The sequence below is a fragment of the Tursiops truncatus genome, chromosome 9, assembly GCF_011762595.2.
Source record: "Tursiops truncatus isolate mTurTru1 chromosome 9, mTurTru1.mat.Y, whole genome shotgun sequence".
Taxonomy (NCBI): Eukaryota; Metazoa; Chordata; class Mammalia; order Artiodactyla; family Delphinidae; genus Tursiops; species Tursiops truncatus.
Genome location: NC_047042.1, coordinates 82,221,805 through 82,245,096, shown reverse-complemented (window position 1 = coordinate 82,245,096; position 23,292 = coordinate 82,221,805). Strand labels below are relative to the sequence as shown.

At 59.8% G+C, this 23,292-nt stretch overlaps 1 protein-coding gene across 2 annotated transcripts in view; it reads right to left on the bottom strand.

Moving 5' to 3' along the window:
• The window catches only part of FLNC (filamin C), a 28,174-nt gene extending 9,657 nt beyond the window's left edge, over positions 1–18,517 (bottom strand). Inside the window, exons 1-26 of one of the 2 annotated variants that reach the window (XM_073809916.1) lie at positions 17,832–18,517; positions 13,267–13,515; positions 11,589–11,686; positions 11,287–11,437; positions 11,074–11,192; positions 10,820–10,897; positions 10,444–10,606; positions 10,094–10,294; positions 8,543–8,680; positions 8,068–8,194; positions 7,778–7,914; positions 7,354–7,547; positions 7,150–7,263; positions 6,371–6,514; positions 6,019–6,142; positions 5,696–5,856; positions 5,385–5,475; positions 5,127–5,296; positions 4,783–4,900; positions 4,424–4,686; positions 3,065–3,662; positions 2,221–2,394; positions 1,947–2,109; positions 1,550–1,710; positions 602–769; positions 399–522 (exon numbers count right to left, since the gene is read on the bottom strand). In XM_073809916.1, coding sequence (XP_073666017.1) covers positions 399–522; positions 602–769; positions 1,550–1,710; positions 1,947–2,109; positions 2,221–2,394; positions 3,065–3,662; positions 4,424–4,686; positions 4,783–4,900; positions 5,127–5,296; positions 5,385–5,475; positions 5,696–5,856; positions 6,019–6,142; positions 6,371–6,514; positions 7,150–7,263; positions 7,354–7,547; positions 7,778–7,914; positions 8,068–8,194; positions 8,543–8,680; positions 10,094–10,294; positions 10,444–10,606; positions 10,820–10,897; positions 11,074–11,192; positions 11,287–11,437; positions 11,589–11,686; positions 13,267–13,515; positions 17,832–18,186 — 4,583 coding nt within the window. In that variant the 5' untranslated portion in view covers positions 18,187–18,517. The remainder of the gene's footprint in view (positions 1–398; positions 523–601; positions 770–1,549; positions 1,711–1,946; positions 2,110–2,220; positions 2,395–3,064; positions 3,663–4,423; positions 4,687–4,782; positions 4,901–5,126; positions 5,297–5,384; positions 5,476–5,695; positions 5,857–6,018; positions 6,143–6,370; positions 6,515–7,149; positions 7,264–7,353; positions 7,548–7,777; positions 7,915–8,067; positions 8,195–8,542; positions 8,681–10,093; positions 10,295–10,443; positions 10,607–10,819; positions 10,898–11,073; positions 11,193–11,286; positions 11,438–11,588; positions 11,687–13,266; positions 13,516–17,831) is intronic. The other variant, XM_033863225.2, reaches the window with a different exon arrangement.
• Between the last annotated feature and the right edge of the window lie 4,775 nt (positions 18,518–23,292).

Sequence of the window (23,292 nt, the reverse complement as noted above, 5' to 3'; positions counted from 1 at the left end):
GGAGGGTCACACAGCTGTGCCCCTGACAAAGCCTGAGCATTTCTTCTCCATTCTCCAGGAAGATGCCGTGAATTGTTTAAAGAGGAGGATGCAGGAGGCTGCCCTCTCGCACCTTTTTGTAGCTACATGGTGCCTTTTCCCAAGGCACTAATTTTGTAAATTTTGTATCTACATGGAGGGACAGCCCAGCCAGAGGAGAGCCCCTGGGGCTGTGCCACCTCCAGGGTGGAGACAGGCAGGGGGCCCTGAGGAAGAGCGGGATGGGGCAGCAGAGATGGGATGAGGCGAAGACAAGTAGGAGGGGTGTTTCCAGGGCCCTGCAGTGGCCCTGCAGGTGCGGCCCCAGTGGGAGCTCCCCAGAGCTCAGCACAGCACAGGAGCCCAAAGCTGGGCCTCACCTGCGTGGCACCTCCTGGTCGGCATACTTGACAGCGACTGTGTAGGGCCCGTCGGTGGCTGGGGTGTAGTGCACGGTATGGGTGCCATCTCCATTGTCACGCACCTCCACAGGCTCAGCCACACCTGGGCAAGGGGAGCAGGGTCAGCAAAGCCTCTTGGCATCACTTCTGCCTCCCTCCACCCTGCCCCAGACATTCCATACCTGTGGGGCTCAGCACGGCCACCTGCAGGGCGGCCCGGCCAGCTTGGCTGCAGTCCACCTTGAAGGTCTGGGGTACCCGGGCCCTGACACCGGCTCCCAGCCCTGGGCCGGAGCACTTCACCTTCCCAGGGTCCACCACATCCTTCACTGGCACCCGGAATGGACTCCCTGCAAGGAGAGGGACATCAGCCCCTACCCACCTGCCCAGGAGGGTCTACCTGACACCAACGAACGAGGAGGAGGAGGACGACGCCTTCCTTGCCTTTGAAATGCCCCAGGGAGACCAGACCAAATGTGCAAACGCTTAGAGACTTGCTAAGAAAATGTAAACAAGGAAAATAAGCTTGGCTGCTTGGCTACGGACTGCGGCTGGGCAAATCCACTTATTTAGACCACAAGCCTGGAAGAAGGCCTTCCTAAATTAATAAAATGTTAAAAGTGGAGTATCTGTAACAAAATGCATTTTTGCCAGCGTGAAATTAGATAAGGAAGAGAAATGTCCAATTTCAGCAGGCCCGAGTTATGTGATAATTGAAGACATAACCCCGCCCTCCCCACCCCTACCCCTGCCCTGAGCAACTCGGCCATGCAGGAGGGCAGGGGGGTTCCTTGCTTTGCAGACAGTGAGAGGGAGAGGGTGTGAGAGGCTGTCCTTGCTGAGCCAGCGACAGAGGCTTGCACTGTGTCTGAGTGACCGAACCCACGAGGTCTGGCGCTCCAGACAAAGGGCCAAGACACCAGTGCTGGACCTCTGGGAACGAACTGCACGCACCGCCCTGCCTCTTGGCCGTGACCGCAGCGCCTGCCTGCTCCACGTCCTCCCTGCCGGCTGGGCTCGGGGCTTTCCTGCTCTAGGGATGAGTCCCCACACCCGACTTCCTTCCAGTTTCTGTCTCGCTGAGCAGGCCTCCTGCTGCCCTCCCTGAGTCCCACCCACCCCGTGCACACCTGGGATGGGCCGGCCCCCGAAGGTGATGTTGACGTCATAGTCTCCAGGGGTGAAAGGGATGTACTCCACGGTGCAACTACCATCCTTGTTGTCCTTGCAGGACATCTTGGCTTCCGACGGGCCCTCGATGGCTAGGCCTAGGCCCCCAGTGCCAGCTCCCCTACAAGATGACACCCCTATATCAGCTCCGCTAGGGCCAGTGAGTGGGGATGGAGAAGCTGAATGGGGGCTGGGGGCCCAGCTGAGAAGGGACCAGCTACAGGGGTTCGGACACTGGGGGAGGTTTGCACCCTTGACAGGGGATAGGCTGGGGATGAGGCACACACAGAAGGGTGAAGGGGGAGGCCAGGTGGCTGGGATCAGGGTCAAGGTTAGGAAAGGCGGAGGGAGGAATACCTCGTTTCCACAGTGAAGCGGTTAGCCTTGTTGACCAAGCCACCCTCCAGGCCTGGCCCAAAGGCCCGGACGCGAGTGGGGTCACAGCCCTCAGTCACGCCCACTCGGAAGGGGCTCTTGGGCACAGCTACGTCATCATACAGCACCTCCACCAAATGCACTCCTGGAAGCCAGCCACACGGTGCAAGTCAGGGTGTGCGAGGCCCCTACCTCCCCAACCCCCGAAAATGCCGGCATCAGATCCCCACCGTCCCCGCTCAGCCCAGCCCCTCACCCTCTTCGTAGGCCGTGTACTGCACTCGGTAGGTGCCATCCCCGTTGTCTGTCAGGTAGGTATCCGTCTTAGCGCCCGAGGGGTTGAGCACGCGAGCCGTCACGTGGTTCCCACCCGTGGCTGTCAAGGATCTTGCGTCCACAGTGAACTCAGTGGTCACCTCACGCAGGACACCTGGCTCCCAGGAGACGAGAGCTCAGCATAGGTTGGGGGCAGCCTTCACACAACTGCTCACCCCAGCGCGCCCTCCCTCCCCCACTCTGAGGCCTCTCCTCCTCCCCACCTGCTGCTCCCCAGCCTGAGCCCTGCCCCGCTCGGCCCTGCGAGCTCCGAGCTCCGGGCCCCGCCTCCCACTGCCCCTGCCTTCGCTCCCCTCACCACATACTGACACTCTGTTCACCTGAGTCTCCCCACCAGGCTGTGCGCCCCTTGAGGGCGGGTCTGGGTCTTAGGTTCCTCTGCACACCCCGCCGTGCCTAGCCCAGGGTCTGGCCCCCAGCAGATGGTAACTCACAGTCACCGAGCTGAGCTGAACTGTCTCCTGACTCTTGTCACCCTCAACCCCAAAGCTTTCCCTCTGTACCATGGAGAGCAAGGTTCTTAGCTTTCTCAGATCAGCTGATGCAAGTTGCGAATCTCCCCAGGAAAATGCAATTTTGCCACAAGACCGGAGGTGAAGCTCCGCGTCCTGCCTTTGGCTCAGGCGCCTTCTTCTGGGGTATCTGAGCCCTAAAGACTCAGCGCTGCCCCAAAGCCCTCCCTTCCCCCCCCACAAGCCCTCAGCCCCGCTTCCCTCCCTCCCTGACTGGCGATGCGACCAGCTCCAGGCTCCTCTCTCACTCACCGTGGGGCTCCACACCGGGTCCCGAGACCTTGACTCCACTGGTGTCGACAGCGGGCTGCACATGGACGCGGGTGGGGAATTTGGGTACGGGGTGCCCGCCATACTTGATGGTAATGGTGTAGGTGCCGGGGAAGGCGGGGCTGTAGGTGATGTGGTAGGTGCCGTCGGCATTGTTGTGGATCAGCACCTCGGCCTTGACGCCGGCGTCCGACAGGATCTCGATGGTCAGCTCAGCCTCGCCCGCCTCCGAGCAGTCCACAGTGAAGGTGGCTGCCTCGCCAGCCTTGCCGCGCTCCAGGCCTGGACCACTGGCCCGCACCTTGCTCGGGTCGAACACGGGCCGGATGGTAGCCTTGAAGGGCGAGCCGGGGATGTGGGCTTCGGCAAACAGGATGTTGATGGTGTACTCGCCCGGCTCCGTGGGCAGGTAGCTGACAGCACACGAGCCATCGCCATTGTCCTGGCACTCGATCTTGGCCTCGCAGGGGCCCTCCACGGTCAGCCCCAGGCCACCCGTGCCCGCCCCCTTGGTGTCGATGGAGAAGGGCGCTGGCGTGCCTACCAGCCCGCCCTTGAGACCAGGGCCGTAAGCACAGACCTAAAAGAAGGAACAGGTGTGTGGATTACCTACACCTGACCTCGCCCACGAGGCCTTCGTGGCTCTCAAATCAGCTAAGCGCTTTCAATTGTAGCAGCTACCACAGGCTGAGTCCTTATAACAATTCCAGGCGAGGAAACGCAGGTAGAGAGATTAAATAATTTGTCGCAGCTGGTGGACCTGGGATTGAAGCCCAGGTCAGATCCAAGGCCAGGCTTTTAATAGCTGAGCTGTCTCGATATAAGCTTTTATATGTAGGATGGATAAACAACAAGGTTCTACTGCATAGCACAGAGCACTATATTCAATAACCTGTGACAGGGACTTCCCTGTCCATCCAGTGGTTAGGACACTGTGCTTCCACTGCAGGGGGCACAGGTTTGATCCCTGGTCGGGGACCTAAGATCCCACATGCTGCTCAGTGCAGCCAAAAAAAAAAAAAAATCCTACGACCAACCATAATGGAAAAGAACATTAAAAAAAAGTATGTACATACATGTATAACTGAATCACTTTGTTGTACAGCAGTAATGAACACAACATTATAAATCAACTATACTTCAATAAAAATACAAAAATCAAAACCAAAAAAACACTAAGCAGTCTCAAAGGCAGGTCCTGAGGTGGGGGACTGCCTCGGCCCTGGGTCCCCGGCTATGCTCACTCCAGGACGTAAGGCCCTCTGGCCTCTGCCCCTGTGACTTACCCATCTTCGCTAGAAGCCCCCAACTCCCAGCTCCCACCAGCCCCTATTTCCTCACCTTGGAGGGGTCAGGGGGCAGGACACCCTCCACGGCGAAGGGGCTGCCAGGCACCGGGTGACCATCGTAGGTGATATCCACCTTGTAGGGCCCCTCCTCAGGGGGCATGTAGCGCACAGCCTGGGCTTCAGCTCCACCCCCAGGCTCCAGCTTGCAGGGGATGGGTCGTCGGGAGGGTGAGGTCATCCGCACGTCCAGCTGGCCCTGACCACCAGCCCCTCGTGTGTTCACAGAAAATGCCTGTTCTTGTCCCACAGCCACCTCTGTGTAGACGGCAAGGGACACCGTGAGCAGAGACTGCAACCCACTGCCCCCCCCCCAGCTCTCCTCACTCCCAGGGCAGCTCTTGCCCCACTTACTGCTGTTGAGGCCTTGAACTTTGACTTTGCTGAGGTCCAGCGGGGGTGCCACATTCACCACAAAGGGGCTCTTGGGGACAGGGTCTCCACCATAGGTCACTGTCACTGCCATGTTGCCCTATTGGGTACAACAGGAGGTCAGAACTGGGTGGCTTGGCACAGCCTGGCGACATGCCTTTGGCCGATGTGGACCAGAGGCTCAGAGATCCACAGCGAGAGAGGATGGAAGGCAGGAAAGGGCAAGATCTGGGAGGCTACATGCAGAGCGGGCCCTATGAGACTGAAGGAAGGAGACCCACGACCCCATAGCCGGGACGGGTGGAGCACGGAGGGGGCGGACACACCTGCTGCACGGCCGTGTACTTGACAGTGTAGGAGTAGTCGTGGTTGTCGATGATTTCAAAGTCTCGCACAGCTTCTCCCTTGGCAGCCCCGGCAAAGTGCACGTCCAGCTTGGCCTTGCCGGCTCCCTTGGTCAGCACCGTGAAGTGAGTGGGCTTCCCAACTTCCACACCTGGGGAGTCACCCCGAGATGGTGGTGAGGGGCTGGCGGCCACCCAGCCCCACCCCCACCCCAGCCCAGCCCCGACTCAGACACCTACCTGTGCGGTTCAGCCCAGGGCCCTCAGCCTTGACCTTGCTGGCATCATGGGATGGGTCCACCTTGATATGGAAGGGGCTGGCAGGGATCTCCTGGAGGGAGAAAAAGCTTGGTCAGGGTGGACACGAGCAGTCTCTGAAAAAGTGCCCTTTGTTTCCTCTGAGGCACGCTGCCTACACATAGGAAGTGCGCAATCAACGGCTGTAGAATTGTTCCCAAACGACTGCCTCTTAAGCTGCTGACTGAGATGTGGGCCGGGGCAGGGTGGGGTGTGCAGCCACCCGTGACAACCAAAACCCAAGCGTAGGGTACCTGGTTGGCAAACAACACCATGATGGTGTAGCGGCCGGCCCCTGGAGGTGTGTACTTGACTGTGAAGGTGTCATTGTCATTCTTGATGATGTCAAAGTCGATGTCAGCCTCTGCAGGGCCCACCACGCCGGGGGCACACTTGATGCCAATGCTTACATCGCCTGAGAGGAGGCAGGCACGAGGCCATGAGCGGGGGGCTCAACGACCTCCTGCACTTGACCAGTCCCCCTACAGCTGGGACCAGGTGGAGGGTACCAGCGCCTCCCACCCAGACCCTGCCCGGCCCCGCCCAGCCCCGCCCCACTCCCTGGTCCTCAGGGCACCTTGCCCCGCCTCGCTGCAGTCCACCGTGAAGTAGGTGGGCTCATTAGCCTTGAGGCCTGTCTTCTCCACGCCAGGGCCGTACACCTTCACCCGCTCGGGGTGACTGCCCTCTCCCACGTTTACCTGTGGGGAAGAGTCGATGGTCAGCACGATGCCCCTTCCTCAAGGTCTATCCCTTTCCCCAGCACTTCTGAGCCCAGCCTTAGCAGGACCAGTTTTAGCATCTTCGCAGGGGCCTTGAGGTGGGGAGCGATGACAGGGCCCAGGGACAGCCAACATCTCCTGCGTGAGGCTCCGCCCTCCCTCTGAGGCCCCTGGCAGTGGGCATGGGGCAGGGAGCAAAGGACATACCCGGAAGGGGCTCTTGGGGACGTTGACGCCTCCCCAGGAGATGATGATGGTGTGTTTAATAGGCTTGGTGGGCACGTAGGAGCAGCGGAAGGTACCATCGCCGTTGGGGATGACCTTGATGTCAATGGGGCAGCCCTCTGCGTCCTGTGGGCGTCACCCAAAGCAAGGTTCTTGGAGTGCCCCGGACTCCTAGAGCACCAGCGCCCTCTGCTGGCCATGGGCCATCCTCCTTACCCACCGCCAACCCACTCACAGGCCCCGCCCAGCCACAGACCTCAGACCGGGAGAGCCTAGTGCCACAAGCTCTGGTGGCCAGGGCGCACCCTGGGAACAGGGAGGCCAGGCTCTAGACCATCTGCGTGGCCTGGTCTCCCAGCCTAGGTCTCTGAAATGTGTTGTCAGGGGAAACGCTCAGCTAAATCAATGTTCCTAAAATTGAATAAATAACCTTTTAAAGAAGAAATCATCCTCTTGGACCCAAGAACATATTCGTTAACCTCTAGGGGTCAGTGGACACCACTGTGAGAAACCAATGTCTTACTCAGTCAAATCATCTTTCAATTGCAAATTATTAGTACAAAAATATACATTTGGTAAAATATGTTTTTAAGATTATCATCAATAAGAAAACACAAAACTTTAAATTTTTCATAGTTCTAATGGATCCACGAGAATCAGTCCTGTGATGCCTGGAGGCCCCTTTCTCTAACTTGCCCCCACCCCCCCCCCAGGGTCCCTGCTACAGCGGCGAGGGGCACAGAGATGGGGCAACACCCCACCTGGGCATAGAGCTTCAGGTCTCCCTTGCCAGCAGCACGGGCATCAATGGTGAACTCTGCTGGCTTGTCCACGATGCAGCCAGTGGGCTCCAGGCCGGGCCCAAAGGCCTTCACCTGCGCAGGGGCAAGACCAGAGGGCTGTGTTGGGGACTGGAGGAGGGCCTGTTCACCTTGTCCCAGGCCCGCGGGAGCTGGGACCCCCACCTTGTCCGGGAAGCAGTCGGGTGGAGCTGGCTGGATGTGGGCAATGAAGGGCGAGTCTCGAATGTCCTCATCGTCGCAGATGACGTGCACGGCATACTCCCCTGGTTCTGTGGGCCAGTACCGCACGTCGCAGGAGCCATCTCCCTTGTCATCACACTCAATCTTGGCCTGTGAAGGGCCCTCAATGGAGAAGCCTAGATGAAAGATGGGGAGGGTCAGAGGGTACAAGAAGCAACTTGGATACTCAGGCAGGTCCCCGGGGCATTGCTCTCCCGGCGTCACCACCCTGATCACCCACGTCCCATCTCCCAGTCTCATCTCGACACTCGCTAGCACTCCCACCTCCTGACCCCAGTCACCCCCCAGTGTCCTTCCATCACACCACTCCCCCCACTTCCCATCTGTCACCACCCCAGCCACTTACCCAGCGTCCCCACCTCTGTGCCAATGGCCTCCACCACAAAGTCAGCTGACTTGCCCACCTGGCCAGTTTCCAAGCCGGGACCCCAGGCCCGCACCTTCTGCACTCCTGCCTCTGGGCTCACCTGCACCTCAAAGGGGCTGGGCAAAGAGGGAGCTGGTGTCCATGCCAGGAGCTGCCCCCACCAGAGGTACTCGTCCCCCTCCCTTCCCTCAGAGTCCCAGGCAGCCCGCCTCCCTCTCCCACCCTCTGAGGGCCCAGACCTGGAGGCACGGGGGCCGCATGGTGCTTACCTGCGGGGAATGGCATAGCCGCCCCATGTGATGGTCACCACGTACTTGCCAGGCACCACGGGGTAGTACTCGCACTCGAACACACCGTCCCCAGCCTCCCGCACCTTCACCGGCTCCTCTGTGCCTTCTGAGGAGGTGTGGGAAGTGGAGGGTCAATGCTCTGCGAGTCCCAGCTGCTCAGTCCCCTCCGGGACCCCTGGGACCCAGGTCCAGCCTGAGGACACTGCTGCTGGTAGGCACTGTGTAACAGCCCAGGGCAGCACACCGGCGAGAGCAGCATTCCCAGCTTGGACACTGGGAGACTGAGGCAGAGGTCAGACAATGTGCCTAAGGTCCCAGGGAGCCTCCAGTCAGCGTCTCTTTGGAGCCCCCTGGGGGGGCGTGGTGCTGACCATCACTGCCCTCAGGGGCTCAGAACCACTGGCTGTATTTCCCCCCTGTGCCCCGACTCCCACCACGGCCCCCTGGCACTCACTTGGTCCCTTGACTGTGACCTTGAGCTCCCCGCTGCCAGCACCCTTGGTGAACACCTTGAAGTCAGCCACCTCTTTGACACGCACGCCCTTGGGCTGCAGGCCCCGCCCAGAGGCGCGGCAGGCGTTGGGGTTACAGGCTGGGAGAGAGAAGAGAGGTGAGGCTGGGGCCGCCGAGGGGCCCTAGACAGAGCCTCAGCCCTCACCTCTCATCCCCCACCTCCCTGTGCACAGTCCTCCTGACGCCCCCCAGGCACAGGCCATGGCCTCATGCAACCCTCCCCCGTGCTCCCTGGTGCCCCCGACACAACCATGGCTGCCGAGACCATGCTGGGCAGGGAGCTGGCCACGGTGCCCCCAGCCCCCCTCATCAGGCTGCTCACAAGAAACCCTCCCCACCAGGCTCCTTGGAGTCAGTGTCGCTTGGGACACAGGCAGGGCAGAGCCTGAGCAGAGACTGGAGCAAAGAGAGACAGGGAAGGACCTTTCACCTACCCCAAGGCCACCCACCTAGAGCCATCTGAGCCTTCTCAGAGCCACCATAGCAGCTTTAGGAACTAAGTCATGCCACAAAACACTCAGCAACACCATGGAACAAGAGATATGCATATAACCGGAAGCCTGCCACAGATCCCAGGCAATGCGTGAAAGTCAGCCTGCCACAGAACACTGCTAGTGGCAATGAACCCAGACTTTGCTACTGAACACAGGCCGAAGAACAGTGATCTCAGCCTGCCACGGAACCCATAAAATGGCATGGAACCCACGGGCTGCCACCAAACAAGCAACGACATATACTCCAGGCCTGCCACGGAACACAGACAATGGCAGAGAATCCGGGTACTGCCACAGAACAGGCAACGGCACGGAACCCGGAGCCTGCCACGGAACACAGGCAATGGCACAGAACGGAGGTCTCATATCACGGAAATCATCAGGCAAGTGGCAAAGAAACTAGATCTGCCACAGAACATAGGCAAAGGCGCAGAACTTGGGGCCTGTCACAGAATGCCACAGAAGGGGGGGGCCATTCCACACCGCTTGGGCCATGCCATACAGCACAGGTGAGGCCAGTCAGCTATGGCCATGCCCGGCCCCGCCTCCACTGGAGTGTACTAACGTGGCGCCACTCTCCTGGCCTGGTGGACGATGGGCACGGAGGGGGCGAGCGGCGGCAGGGGCTCTGAATGGCAAAGAGAGAACCAAGTGGGGGGTCACTGCTTGAGGGCCTGGCGTACAGGTGCTCACGTAAATGCCCCCCACCCACGTGGCCCTGTCGCTTCCCCCTCAACCCTTCCACAGTGGTCCCTGTCTGGTATCCTTCACTGTGGCCTCCTGAGCCTCCTTGGGGGCAGGGGATGGACAGACGAGCTCTCGAGAACCCCACCCCTTGGCTTGCTCTTCTGCCCATTTTAAGCCTTCAGATGGCTCCCCACCCGCCCCTGGAGGTAGTGCATCATTTCCCGTAAATCCTCAGCGCGGAATTCGGTGGCAACGCTCTCTGTGTCCTGGCGTCGGGGAGGGGATCATGCGGATGGGTGGAGGGCCTTTACCTTCTGCCACGTGGACAGGGAAAGGGCTGCGGGTGATGGGGGCACCGGCGAAGGCCACGTGCACCGTGTGGGGTCCCTCCATCACAGGCCTGTACGTGCAGCGGAACGTGCTGTCGCCCTTGTCCTCCAGGGCCACCTCCACTGTGTCTCGCCGGCCCTGCGGGTCCACGATCACCACGGCAACATCACCAGTGCCGGCCCCTGTTGCGACAATGGCCATCAGCCCTCATTCTGCTTGGGGCTCCCTCACCCTGAGACCACTGCCCTCTGGCTGGGACTCTGCCCCAGGCCCCCATGCATACGCCCCACGCCCAGTCAGGGGGTGTCGGGTGTAAGGGGGCCGTCCTCACCCGCGGTGTAGATGTCAAAGTAGGTGGGTTTGTTGGCCACGTTGCCCATGGGCTCCAGGCCAGGACCACGGGCTGACACCTTGTTGGCATCCCCCAGGGCCATGCCCACATTCACCTCGAAGGGGCTGCGTTCGATGTTCTGGCCAGCAAAGAGCACGGTCACCTGGGGGTCAGAGGCCAAAGGTAAGCTTTTAGAGAAGAGCAGCTCTGAGAGGGGGTGGAGGAGCAGAGCAGAGCCAAGGAGGGTGGGAGGCGGGTGGCCGGTGCACGGGGGTGGGGCGGGGTGCGAGCTGAGACAGGGGTCCATTCAGCAGAGCCAAGGATGTGAATGGAATGGGGAAGACGGGGGCGGGGGGGGGGGCCTATAGGGAGATACCTTGTGCAAGCCGGCGACCTTGGGCACGTAGGAGACAGCGTAGGTGCGGTCCTTGTCGTTGTTGGGAACCACCTTTGCCTATTGGGAAGGGAAAAGATTGGCAGTTAGAGCCCCTCCTGAGCCCACAGCTCCTGCAGCCCCCATGGTGAGGCGTCCCCCATCTCCAGCATAGAGGGTAGTTCTGGCAGCCATCTCCAGGCCACTCCAGTTGTTGGCCTGCGGTCCCTGTCCAACCCCCAATGGCCTCTCCATACCTCCTCGGTGTGGCCCTCGGGGTCCTCAATGTAGACCAGCACCTCGCCCACGCCAGCATCCACTGTCTGCACGGTGAAGTGCGCGGGCTGCAGCACGGTGTTGCCCTGGGGCTCTATGCCTGAGGGGCGGAAGGCAGAGCCAGAGAGTTTAGGGAGATCCATCCTAGCCTGTGCCCAGCTGCCCAGGGAGGGCTGTTAGGGCTCAGTACATACCAGGTCCGTAGGCAATGGCCTTCTTGGGGTTCAGCTGCTTGGAGCGAACAGGGGCACCAGGTTTGAGTTTGGCCTTGGGGAACTGGGACAGGTAGGTCATGACAGAATGCTCATCCACGTTGGGGTCCACAATCTCCTCGGGAGCAATCACCTGCCATGAGGAGGAAGGATGTTAGAGGATGCCCTCCTTAGCCAGGAACCCCGGTTCTCACCCACATCCTGACCAGGTACCCTTATAGACCCAACTCCACCCTTGGCCCTCTGGCCCCTTTACTCTCCCACCGCCCCGTCTGCCAGTGTACCTGGGGCACCCCGAGCCAGTCATCCGCCTGCTGCATGGCCTCCCGGGCGTTCTCCACAGGCTGGTTAGGGTCCCAGGCCTCCCAGTCAGGACAGAGGCCTGGATAGATGGCGGAGGGAGGCGATGACTAGGGGAAGCAGTCAGCCAGCATACAGAGCATTTGCTCATCCAACACCCTCACGGGCTGTGGGTTCACACTCCCTCCCATGCAGCCCTAGGCCCCTGATCAGCCGGGTTCCTGCTGACCCCCGATGTTATAGCCCATCAGCTGGGATGCCCATCGCTGTTTAGAGGCACGGCAGCCCTTCCAAGCACCAACAATGAGGGCTTTCTGCCCCGGCTGACGCAGCCTGGCACCAGCCCTGCCAGCCGGCCTCCTGCCTACCAGGCCCCAGCACCGACCCTGAACACCAAACCCCTGTGAGGGCATTCCTCGCAGACCTCTCCTGCCTCATCCCAGCTGCCTCCGGGTGGGCAGTCCCCGTCCCACACATGCTTCTGACCCATCTCCTCGAAGGCCTCCTCACAGCTGCCCTGAAGTCCTAAGTCTCCAGGCACTTCCCACAACAGCCTCAGAGCATAAGACTCTCTCTCCTCCCTGACTTCCCCCTTGGGGAAATGGAGGCACTGAAGGGCCTGTTTGGAGAGGATGAGTTCTTCTCTCCAGGCACCCAGAACCCAGCCCTTCTAATGGGAGGAATGCTGAGGCGGCCACAGGTCGCTCCTGGGAAGGGGTGCAGGGGTTAGGGTGTGCTTGGTCCAAGCCAGAGCTGGAGGAGGAGGGTGCTGCTCACTGGCGGGGAGGGGGCCCGCTCAAAGGCTGGAATCCATGACTGGCCAGAACAGCTGAGCTCACTGCTGGCAGCCGCACCAGCCGTGGGCAATGGCTCAGCAGCTGGGAATGCTTCCCAGGCGGCCAGTGCCCCCGCCTCCCACTCCCTGCTCCCCAGCTGACCCCAGGCTGAGGGAGGATTCGCCCAAGGGGACATGGCTCCCCAGAGGCAGAGCTGACCGATAGGGGTGGAGAAGACCTATCTTCTCAGGAGATGAGGGTCAGAAAGGAAGCCGCACGAGGGGTACGGCTCTCGCCTGTGATGCCTCAGTCTTCTCATGGGCCCTCAGCTGCCCCCACCTGAGCAGGCCAGGGCCTACATCGACAGAGGGCAGGGCTGGGTCACCTGCCACTGGGCAGTGTCACATCAGCCTCAGCCCACATCATCCTGGGCTTCAACCCCTTCTCAACGCTGTCCCAGGGGCTCACAAAGAACAGCCTTCTCTGGGTCTAAGTCCTGGCCTTCTTTGGAAAGCCAGAGTCCCACCACATTTGCTTTCTGCTGGCTGAGCAGAAATGACACCCATGTGGCAAAGTAGGAAGCAGGGAGTTGAGGCCCTGGGCTCTGGTTCAGTTCTGCCACAGATAAGCTGTGTGATCTTGGACAAGTCACTGGCCTTTTCTGAACCCCAGTGTCCTGGCCTGTAAACCCTTTTCCTGCCACTGCAGGATCTGGCAACTCATCAGGAAGGGTCTAACTCCAGCAGTGATTCTCAGCTGGGGCAGGGGGTCCCGATCCCCCAACCCTGGGACATGTGTTCTGACAAACACAAGCCTCGGCATCACCAGCTCATCCCAGCCCCCCTTCCGGGCTCAAGGATCCATGGTGTGCCGCCAGCCCACTTACCAGGGGCACAGTTGTCCACCAGGGCGCCCAGAGCTTTGCCATCCTGCCAGTCACGGTTGAAGTTGGTGATGGGCAGCTGGGGCACCTTGTTCTGGATCCAGCCGAGTAGACGCTGCTTGGGTGTCTGCTTTCGGGCATCCTCATCATCCTCATCCTCCCACATGGGCATGGAGATGGAGTAATGCAGGATCAGTGTCCAGATCAGGCCCAGGATCAGCTTCAGGTTCCCATCTACGATAGCCTTGCTGTCTGCGGAGCGGAGAGGCGATCTGGGCTCGGGAGGGCTCCACTTCTAGCACGGTGCCCTCCCCTCCCCGCCCAGGTCCTGAGGCTGCTGCTTGAGCGCTGGGTCAGGACCTACTCCTTCTCTGACTACCAAATTTTCCATCCTGTGAGGCCCGGCCCTTGATGGACCCCTCCTCTCCCTTCAGAATGAGGCTGCCTCCCAATGTGTTCCTTCAGCGTGTAGTTTCACCTCTTGCACGGCACTTGTGCGAGCCTCCTAGCAGGCTATAGGCATCCATGCAGTTATGCAAGATTGTAAGGCTCTCGGGGGCAGACACTGTTTTGTTTCGTTTCCTTTCTTTTTCTTTTTTTAAACAGTTTTAATGAGGTACGCTTGATGTACAATAAACTACTTATTAGAAAGTACAACTGGATAAGTTTTGACACGTATATACCCACAAAGCCATCACCACAAATCAAAATAATAAACATATCCACCCCTCCTCAAAGTTTCCTTTCCTTTGTGATCCATCATTCCTGCCCCTCCTGGTCTCTCCTTCCCAGGCAACGACTGACCTGCTCTTGGTCGCTATAGATTAGTTTGCATTTTCTAGAGTTTTCTATGAATAGAATCATACAGTATATACTTCTTTTGTCTGCCTTCTTTCCCTCTAGATACTGTATCTCATGTCTACTCGGAGCCTAGAACTTAGTAGAATCTCAATAAATACTGGTTGAATGAATGAATATTTTAAAAACTGAAGTTGGAGAGGAATGGGACCAACCTGGTTCCAGCCAAATTCTACTCTGAACGCTATAAAAGGTTTTAGGAACAAAGTTCTTGGAGGAGGGGGTGGGTACAGTGCACATTCTGTTAAGGCTTGCAAATCGTGTTTTCAAATGATAGGGACCAGTAAGATTTCACAAGAGCCGGGGGGAATGTTACCCATGTGGACTCAAGTCCACATGGGGGCAGCCGAGGCTCTCGACCCATCCCCTCCTTTGAGGAATACTATGGACCAGAACTGGTACCCCAAGATTTGGGGGGCCTAGTTCCCTTTTAACAGCCAGAGAGAAATATCCAGGAGCCAGGAGTGGCCTAGAGTATAGATCATTGGAAACCAGCTTACTTGTAAAGGACAATGCAGGCCTGAAATCAATCAGCTTCCCGGAGCACTGCTTTTAGGAGGTTGGGAGGGGGTGGGAGAATCAGCCTTGTTTACTGGTGTTGCCCAAGAGATGGGAAAGGGTGGGGCTGAAGGTGCCCCCTTACGTATCTTTTCCTGCCCCCCACCAGATCTTGGGGGATGGCCTTTGGAGGGTAAGGCCTGGGGAACCCCAGTATCCCCCCTCAACCTGCTCCCAGGAGGGGAGTCTCAGTCTCTCTGTCCCTCTGGCCTCGGGCTCTGGCCCCCTTGGCTCCACCACCCTTTCACTGATTCATCCTTCCTTCCCCAGCAGCTCCCCAGGCCCGCCCCCTCTACCCCTGGCTCCACTGCAGCACAATGGTTTGGCAGCTTGCAGATTCCATGACACGCTCACTCCCAGCCTCCTGGTGCTTTGGTGCGGTCTCTCTCAAACACACACAGGCCCACAACACTTTCGCAGTCTTGACACCCAGGGCCTCACAGCCTCTCACAACCCTGACAGCCTCCAAAGCTGGTGCTCGCATGCCCAGAGTGCTACTTGCAAACTGCAGCCAGATCCCTGGGAGGGAGGCCTTGAGGCTGCTGGGGCAGGGGGCGGGGGTACGGGGAGCGGGGGCGTCAATCCCATCTGCCGCAGGGAAAGGTTTCTCCCCAGCAACTGGCCCTGGGCCAGACAGCAAGTGGTCCCGGTCAGCAGGAGAGGGGTGGGCCCAGAGTCCCACTCTAGGAGCAGTGACCTTCTTCTCCCTCCTCCCCCTCAGAGGCCAGGCAGAGGAGGGGAGCTCTGCTCAGGCCGGGTTCCCTCCTTCCCACCCCAATGGGGATGCCACCAAAGGGGTGGGAGGAGCCCCAGAGCCAGTCCCTGAGGCCACCCCAGGCCTCAAGTGGAGGGGGAGAAGAGAGGGCCCAGCGAGGGAGGTGCCGGGACAGCTGCTGCCCCCTCCAGCCCCTCCCTCGGTGGTTGGCTCCAGGAGAAGGAATAGCAACTGGGGAACAGCTGCGGGACAGAGCTGCCGCATAGGCCTCTTTGTTCGGAGGGGCTGAGGGGCTGGCGGGGTAAGGAGGGCACACAGCTCCTTCCACCCCGGGCTGAGTACCCCTACCTCCTTCAGGGGGACGGCTCAACCCCCAGCTCCCGCCCCACTCCTAGAAAAGGGCGTGGGGAGCTGTTCTGACCTCCTCCCAGGCGCCCAGATTCAGTCCTGAGACGATGCCCAGAGACGGCCCCTGCCCCAACCCCTTCCTACCACTCAGCGGGACAGAGGAAACCAGAGGAAGCACGATGCCCGCCTGGCGGGGAACCACCCGTTACAACTTCTCCAGGTTGGGCAGCCCCTGCCGCCTGTGCCCCCTCCCATCCAGCCTCAGCCTCAGGCCCCAGCAGCTGAATTGCTGACAGCTTATCTCATCCGGCGGCGGGAGCGAGCCACTTGGCCCAAATGGGGAACAATTCCCTGCAGGAACGGGAAAGGAGGGTTCCCTCCCGCCCCCAAACCAGCTTTTGCTTCTTCCCCCTCTGTTCTGAGACGGCCTCTCCACACACAGTTGAGCCAAAGGGGCCGGAGCCAGGCACCACCATGGGGGAGGGGAGAGGTGTGCTCTCAGGAAGGACGAGGCCTGGAGAGGGGCCGAGCGCCCTGCAGCGGGGAGGGGAGGGGAAGGCTGAGCCATTTCCTACGAAGCCTTGTTGAGGCCCCAAGCTCTCCGCTCGAGACCCCACCTGGGACCGTCAGTCCAGTCGGTGAAATCCCAGCTGCCGGGGGCTGACAGGCCCAGGGCTGACTCCTCTCTGACCCTGGCCCCCGGCAACCCCACGCGCTCTCAAGCAGCCCTCACTCCCACTACACACACCGGCGCCCCTCCCCACGCCCTGTCCTCAGGCTTGTCCTTCTGGAAAGCTCAGAGACATCTGCTGTGTCACAGCGGCAGGGCTATTTCCAGGCCAGAGCGGGTGGGGTGGGGGTCAGTATTGGGGCAGGAGGGGGTAAGGCCTAGAGAGGGGACTGGCCGGGGCAAAGGGCCCCGGACTGAGCTCAGCTGCTAATTCCGGAGGCCTAGAGATGCCCCGAGGGAGAGTGGAGGTGGACAGACCTTCCATCATCTGAAGAAGTCTCTGGGGCCGCCTGGGGGGCACCGGACGCCCTGTGAAACTCCCCTCCTGCGGCCCTGGGGTGCACCCCGCCGAGGGGCCCTTTCCTGCAAATCCCATCAGGGCTCTTAGGAGCTCGCCACAGGGGTAGGGCTCTGCCCCAGGCCCCCGGCCTGCAGGGACGACGGCAGGGCGGTGAGGGGAGGGCCAGCTCCTACCCTCTCAGAGCCCATCCCGGGTTCCCCAGCTCCCAAGCCTGGGGTGCCTCCCCACCCCCACCCAGCGCTGACACACCTTCCAAATCTGGTTACACTCAATGACTTCCTCCCTTTTTCAGGCCTTCCCTCCCTCCCCTCAGCCCAGGCCGTTTGAGCTGCAGCCAATCGGGGCTTAGGGGGTGGGCGGGGGCCGGGCGTGGACGGAGGGAGCCCCCTCCCCGGCCGGCTGAAGCTGGTAGAGGACAGGCAGGGGTTAAGGCTCTCGGATCTCGCTCAGAGCCTTTTTAGGTTTCCGAGGCTGGGCCCTGCCGGCCCTGGCCCCTGGGCCTGAACCCAGACGCCGAGAACATATGCCCGCGGGGGACCCGGGCCCCGCGCCCGCCCGGCCACTAGCTCTCCCCCTGCTCCCTGGGATCGGGCAGCGATTGGGACCCGCCTTCAGCCGCTCCTCCCCGGTGGAGGTGCTGGGAGGCTGGGAAGCCATTTGCTTTGTTTGGGGGGAGGTGCCCCCGGGAATCAGTAATGGGCATTGGCCCAGTCCTCTCAAGCCTGGGCTGGGGGTACGGGTGGCAGGAAAGGGGACGAAGGGGAGAGGCGGGTTGGTGAGAGTGTGCGAGGGAGGCTGAAGCTGGAGGGCTCAGAAACTGTCGGGTCTGGACTCCCCCGGGGCCGCCTCGGGATGCCGGCCGACCAGAGAGGGGTGCGAAGGCAGGACCCGAGGGGGCGTGCATCGGCGGGCGGGAGAGCGGGGACAGGGTCCTCTCCCGGCGCCGGGGCTCTCTCGGCCCTCTCTCGGCTCCCCGCGCGCCCACCCAGCACCTGAGTCCTCTGTCCCCGTGGGCCAGCCCCTCCTCGGGGCACTTCCCCCTCCCCGCCCGCACTGACCGATGGACACGAGCTTGATGTGCTCGCGCTCGAGGAACTCGAGGGCCACGGACACGTTCTCCAGCTTCATCTGGCGGAAGTTGGGGCGCGGGTGGAACTTGCGGTACATGCGTTTCTGGCTGAGCACCTCGAGCAGCGCGATGAGGCGCAGCCCGTCGCTGAGGTCGCGCTGCAGGTCGGTCAGGCGCTTGCCCACGCACTTGAGGTGCTCGTTGCACCAGCGCGTGAAAGTGTTCTGCTGGATCTTCTTCCACGGCGCGTCCTCCGCCAGGTCCTTCTCCGTGGACGGCATGTCGTCCGCCTCGTCGCCCAGGCCGAGGCCGGGGGCCTCGGAGTAGCCGCTGTTGTTCATCATGCTGGCGCGGGCTGGGGCGGGGGCTGCGCTGCCGGCTGGGCTCCGGCTTGGCTGGGCTCGGGCTCGAGGCGCTGTCGGGGCGCGATCGCGGGACTCGCGGCTCTGCGCTGCGCGGTTCTCAACTTCTCTCGCGCCCCTGTCTGGCGGGACTCGGCGGGCCTCCTCGGCTCCTCCGCCGCGCTCTCTCTCTCTCTCTCTCTCTCTCTCTCTCTCTCTCTGTCTTTCTCCCTCCGGGGGCGGAGCGGTGCTCTGGAAGTGCGGGCCGGGCTGGGGCGGGGGGTTTAAGAAGCCCCCGAGCCGCGTTCCCCCCGCCGCGCCTGCGGCCCCCGGCTCCACGTCAGAGCGCCGGCCTCCCAGGAATGCCGCTCGGCCCGCGGGTGGGGGCCGAGCCGAGCCCGCCGGCCCCGCCTCCCTCCCTCCCCTCCCCCACGCGGCCCGCCGGCGGGAGGGGCGCCCTCGCCCCCGGCCCGAGTCTACTACCCCGGGGAGGCCCGGGCCCCGGAGCCGCCGCGCTGGAGAGATGACTAGCGGAGCTGGAAAATGGGGGGAGTGAGGGCTCCCAACACCCCAGAACTAAGCTTCGCCGGTCAGAGATGAAATATACCCCCGCCCCCTAGGACTAAAGAGACACAAGGGGAAACTGAGGCCAGTGGTTAGGGCAAAACACACTGATCTGGTGTTGAAAGAATCTTCTGGGTTGTTTGGTGGCAGGGCTGTTCACAGGGCCTGGGAGTCCTGGCTCCTAGCCCAGGGTATTGTCCACCTGCGGACAGGGAAGGGAAGTGTGTGTGCTTGTGCGCAGACGGACTGAGAGGAAGTAACGACACTGCCCACGCCAATTAGGGAGAAGGCTTGGGGTGAGGATGCCCCACTTTACATGTAGAAAAGTCTCATTTGAAGTCCAAACCCAGGGTCCCAGGGGAAGGACTGCGTCTACCCCTGACTCAGTGTCCCTGTCACCAGCCCTTTTGTCCTCATCCTCTCAGAATGAAAGAATGAAGCTGAGCTCAGGAAAAGACTGCCCAGTGAGTCACACTGTGCTCCCCACCCCCCCAAAGTCTGATTCAACCAAGGTGATGAGAGGGGAGAGAGAGCCTCTGCCCTGTAGTACCAGGGAGCCCCCTGGGCGATGTGCCCATTTGGGTCACAGGGCAGATCCTTCCAGTCAAAGGCAGGTTAGCCAGACAGAGACAGAGAGAGTCCTGCCCAGAGTAGTCCAGGGGAAACGTGACGGGGGCTGGTGGGCAGGGAGAGCCCCAAGGAGCCAGCCAGGATGCCTGGGCAGGACTGGGCTGGGCTCAGGGCAAGCCAAGGGCAGCTGACAGCAGGGAAACTGAGTCACTCAAACAGAGGAGCTGGCCTGGGATGAGGTGAAAGAGCTGTAGAACATACTTTATATAAAAGGAATATATATTCAGCAATTCTGCAGGATACATGTATTCCACGCCTCCCGGCACCCCCTTTAGGCCAAACTTCCTCAGCTTTCCCATCCCTCTGGACCCATAAGTTTGGGCCCCAACTCAAGTTGTGTGATGACCAAAATTTGGCAAGTTTCTGGTGAATCATTTGACCTTATTCCTCTTCCCCCACCAGGCCCGGTGAAAAGGACAGGGAAAGTGGGCATCTTTGGGGGAAGAATGAGGGCAGTCCTTGTTACAGAGCTTGGGAAGAAGTTCAGGAGCTTTGTGGGGGGCAGTGCTTATGGTGAGAGGGGTCCATGAATGTTTTCTTTCCCTTCTCATTACTGAGGGAGGGGGAGGAGTAGAGAAGGGACCAGAAACAGAAAAGGGACCTGCTGTGCGTGACTTAGGAGGGGGGAGCTCTGGGGGCCCTGATAGTGACAGGCGAGATATAAATAGCTTGGGCCCTGCGGCTCATGTTCTCTCGGCTGCCTGTGATGAGGTGCTTAGGAATTCCACCCTCCTGCTGGCACCCCCTTCCCTATCTCCAGAACTCTCATTCCCCCATGCCACCTTTATACCATGGCCAAAACCAACCATCAGGCATCAGTGCCATCCGTCTACTTGAGAGTCTGAGCTCTCTTGTGCAGAGATGCCCACCTCCTGGGGACACATGACATGTAGCTGGGTTTCATAAGGGAAGTGTGTGTGTGTGTGTGTGTGTGTGTGTGTGTACAAAAAGGCAGACTTCTGACACCCAACCTGAGGTATAGATCCAAGAAAGGATGGATTCCTCTCCCTGAGCCTCTGGGGAAAAGAGAAAGGGGTAAAGCAGGTTTGCCTGGAGCTGACAGCCCTTCACAAACCCTAATGGCTCACACTCGTGTTTTGTGGGCGTTACCTTAGGTCCCCCAGTAACTTGAGGGCCTCGCTTAAGGTGGGGGGAGTTCAGAGGGAAGCCAGCAAGTGGACAAAGAACTCCCTTCTCCCCCTTCTCATTTCTTCTCTCCGAGAGGTGCGTGTGTGTGTGTGTGTGTGTGTGTGTGTGTGTGTGTGTGTGTGTCCCCAGGGGAGTAAGTGAATGGGCGGCAGAGGGTGCCCAGTGCCAAGGATGGTTCCTGGCACCCTTCTCACCCTGCCTGCCCCAGAAACCAGAGCCCGTTACTCTCCAGGATAAATCAGGGCCTGACTCAGGCCCCGGCCAGCCCGTCACAGTCAGCCTGCCCAGGCACAGGCTGGTGACTCAGCCCTCAATATAGCCCATGAGCCCAGGCCCCAGGCCTCGCCATGAGCGCTGGAACAGACCGTGCACAATGCTGGTCCAGGGACCTGCCAAGTGAGGGCCCCTCCCTGAGGAGGGCTGATGTGCTCCTCTCAGAGCCCGGCAGGGGCTTACAGGGGGTTTCATCAGCTGAGTTTTTGCGGCACTGCTGGCGGTGGCGGCCACAGGCTGTATATAGCCCCCTGACTCACCACCCGCTGACCTGTCTCAGGCGACCAGGTTGCCTGGCCTCTCCACTGGCCCTGCCTCTCCCATCAAGGGGCACTGCTGGTCAGCCAACATTGGCCATATTTAACTTGAGCGGAGCAGAATCTGAGTGAGCGTGTCCAGTGGGCCATGTTTGAAAATCCTGTTTCCCGGAACCAGGGGCATTTCCATAGCCCCCGTGACGGCACCAGGCTGGCCAGGTTCCGCAGGCACTTTGTTTTAATCCGTGATACTGACTGCGGCCCTGGCCCAGGTGTGGCAGGGACAGTGTGGTAGGGTGGAAAGGTCCATAGGCTGAATTCCAGCCTCTTCACCTCTGGTTCTGTAGCCTTGGTCAGGTAATGGAACTCTTTGTGGCCTCAGTTTTTTCGTCCGCAAAATGGAGTTAATAGTACTCTCATAGGGATTTTTTTATGCATGAAGGTGAAAGGAGACAACATGTAAAGTGATTAGCATGGTGCTGGGCAGCTAATAGGGGATCAGAAAAAGCCAGTTTGCTTCCTCTGCTGGTATCCTGGGGACCACATGGGTTCTGGTGAGCTAGGCCTTCCTCACAGCTGCCTCTGTCCCCTGTAGAATCCACTGCCGGCATCTCCCACTGCTCCCCTCTTCCCTTCCTTGCATCCTAACACTCCACCTGCCAGAATCAGAACCAGAGTACTTCTGATCTTTAGAGCTACCCACCATGCCCCCCAAGGGCAGCTGGCCCTTGACAGGGGTGGCAGGTGGTGTGCTCTACTGCGTAGCCTGGGAAGGGAAAGCAGAGGGGTCTGTGGTGCAGGGAGAGAGCAGAAAGGAAGCAGTTATGCAGAGGGCAGGAGAGGGGGGAGATGGAGGCCACTGGAGGTGTTCTGAGTCCTTGGTTGTATCTGTACCTGGGCCTGGGTACATGCCTGCCTCTGGCTTCTACGAGACACCCCTGTGGACTCAAAGCTAACTCCAGGGACTGTTTCACATTCAACACAGGCACTCTGAACAGTGTATCTACAAGACCAGAAAGCACAGAGCCCAGATCTGTGAAGAGGATGGCCTTCCAAGATGAGCTGACACGGGCAAGTGACCTAAAGGGAAGAGCTCTGTATTCTAAACAAAACGGCTGAAGAAAAGGACCACTTCCCTGTCATTGCCAGCTCTGGGTTTGGGCCTGAGAAGGACCAGATGAAGTCCTGACTGGGGGCCGACTGCCTACCAGACCATGACCTCCACCTTGGCTTCAAATACGAAGTTAAAACAGTGATGCTCAGCGGAGGGTCATCTTCCAGACCTCTCCACCACACATGTTCTCCGGCCAAGTGGTGGCCGGAGTGAAGTTGGTAAAAAGCAGGGTCTCACTACACTCAACAGCAAGGGGACAGTGGTAGCAGGTGGATCGTGAAGGAATTTCAATGAGGTTACAACTGAGAATACACAATCTAATACAGTGAAGGGCAGTGCTTCTCAAATTTTATCATGCGTACTAATCAACTGGGGATCTTGTTGAAACGTAGATTCTGTGTCAGTGGGCCTGAGCTGGGGCCTGAGATTCTGCCTTCCTAACAAGTTAACAATGCTCATGCTGCAGGCCCGTGGGCCACAACTTGAGCAGCAAGGAGCTAGGCCACCCTAAATGAGCCCTATCTTTAAAGAGGAGTCATTTAGAGGGAGCAAAGGGGACCCACGGCACTGCCCTCAATCTGCCTAGGTACAGCCCTGTGATAAGGGCAGGTCATGATTTCAGCCCTGGCCCTAGGTCTGCTAGGAGGACTCCCAGTCAGCCTTGTCACTCCTCTGGGCTGCACACAATTTAAAAACCTCCTAATTCTAAATGTCCTTGCTCCCACTAGGAAAACACTGGAAGAAATGAATTCATTTAGTGCTCAGCAGTGCCCACCTCAGTACACACTCTATAGGTATGTACTGCTTTGTATATTGGGGTGAATGAAACAAACTCCTTTGGTGGCAGGTAGAAAGGAGGCAGAGAGAGGGTCCCAGGAAACCGGCAGTCACGGGGGCCATTCTGCCCACTATGGCTTATGAATACACTTGGGGGCTTTCATATGGGAACATTCATGATGAGAACAACCCATCACAAAAGGTTCCGCAGGAATGAAGGTCAACAGGGACACTCATAAATTACCCTCATCGTTCTGCTCATTCCCACTTAGATCCATTCTCAATCCTCTGCCCAGCTGGCTCTGAACTCCGGGAGGCTGACCCTGAAAGACTGTCACCTGGGCA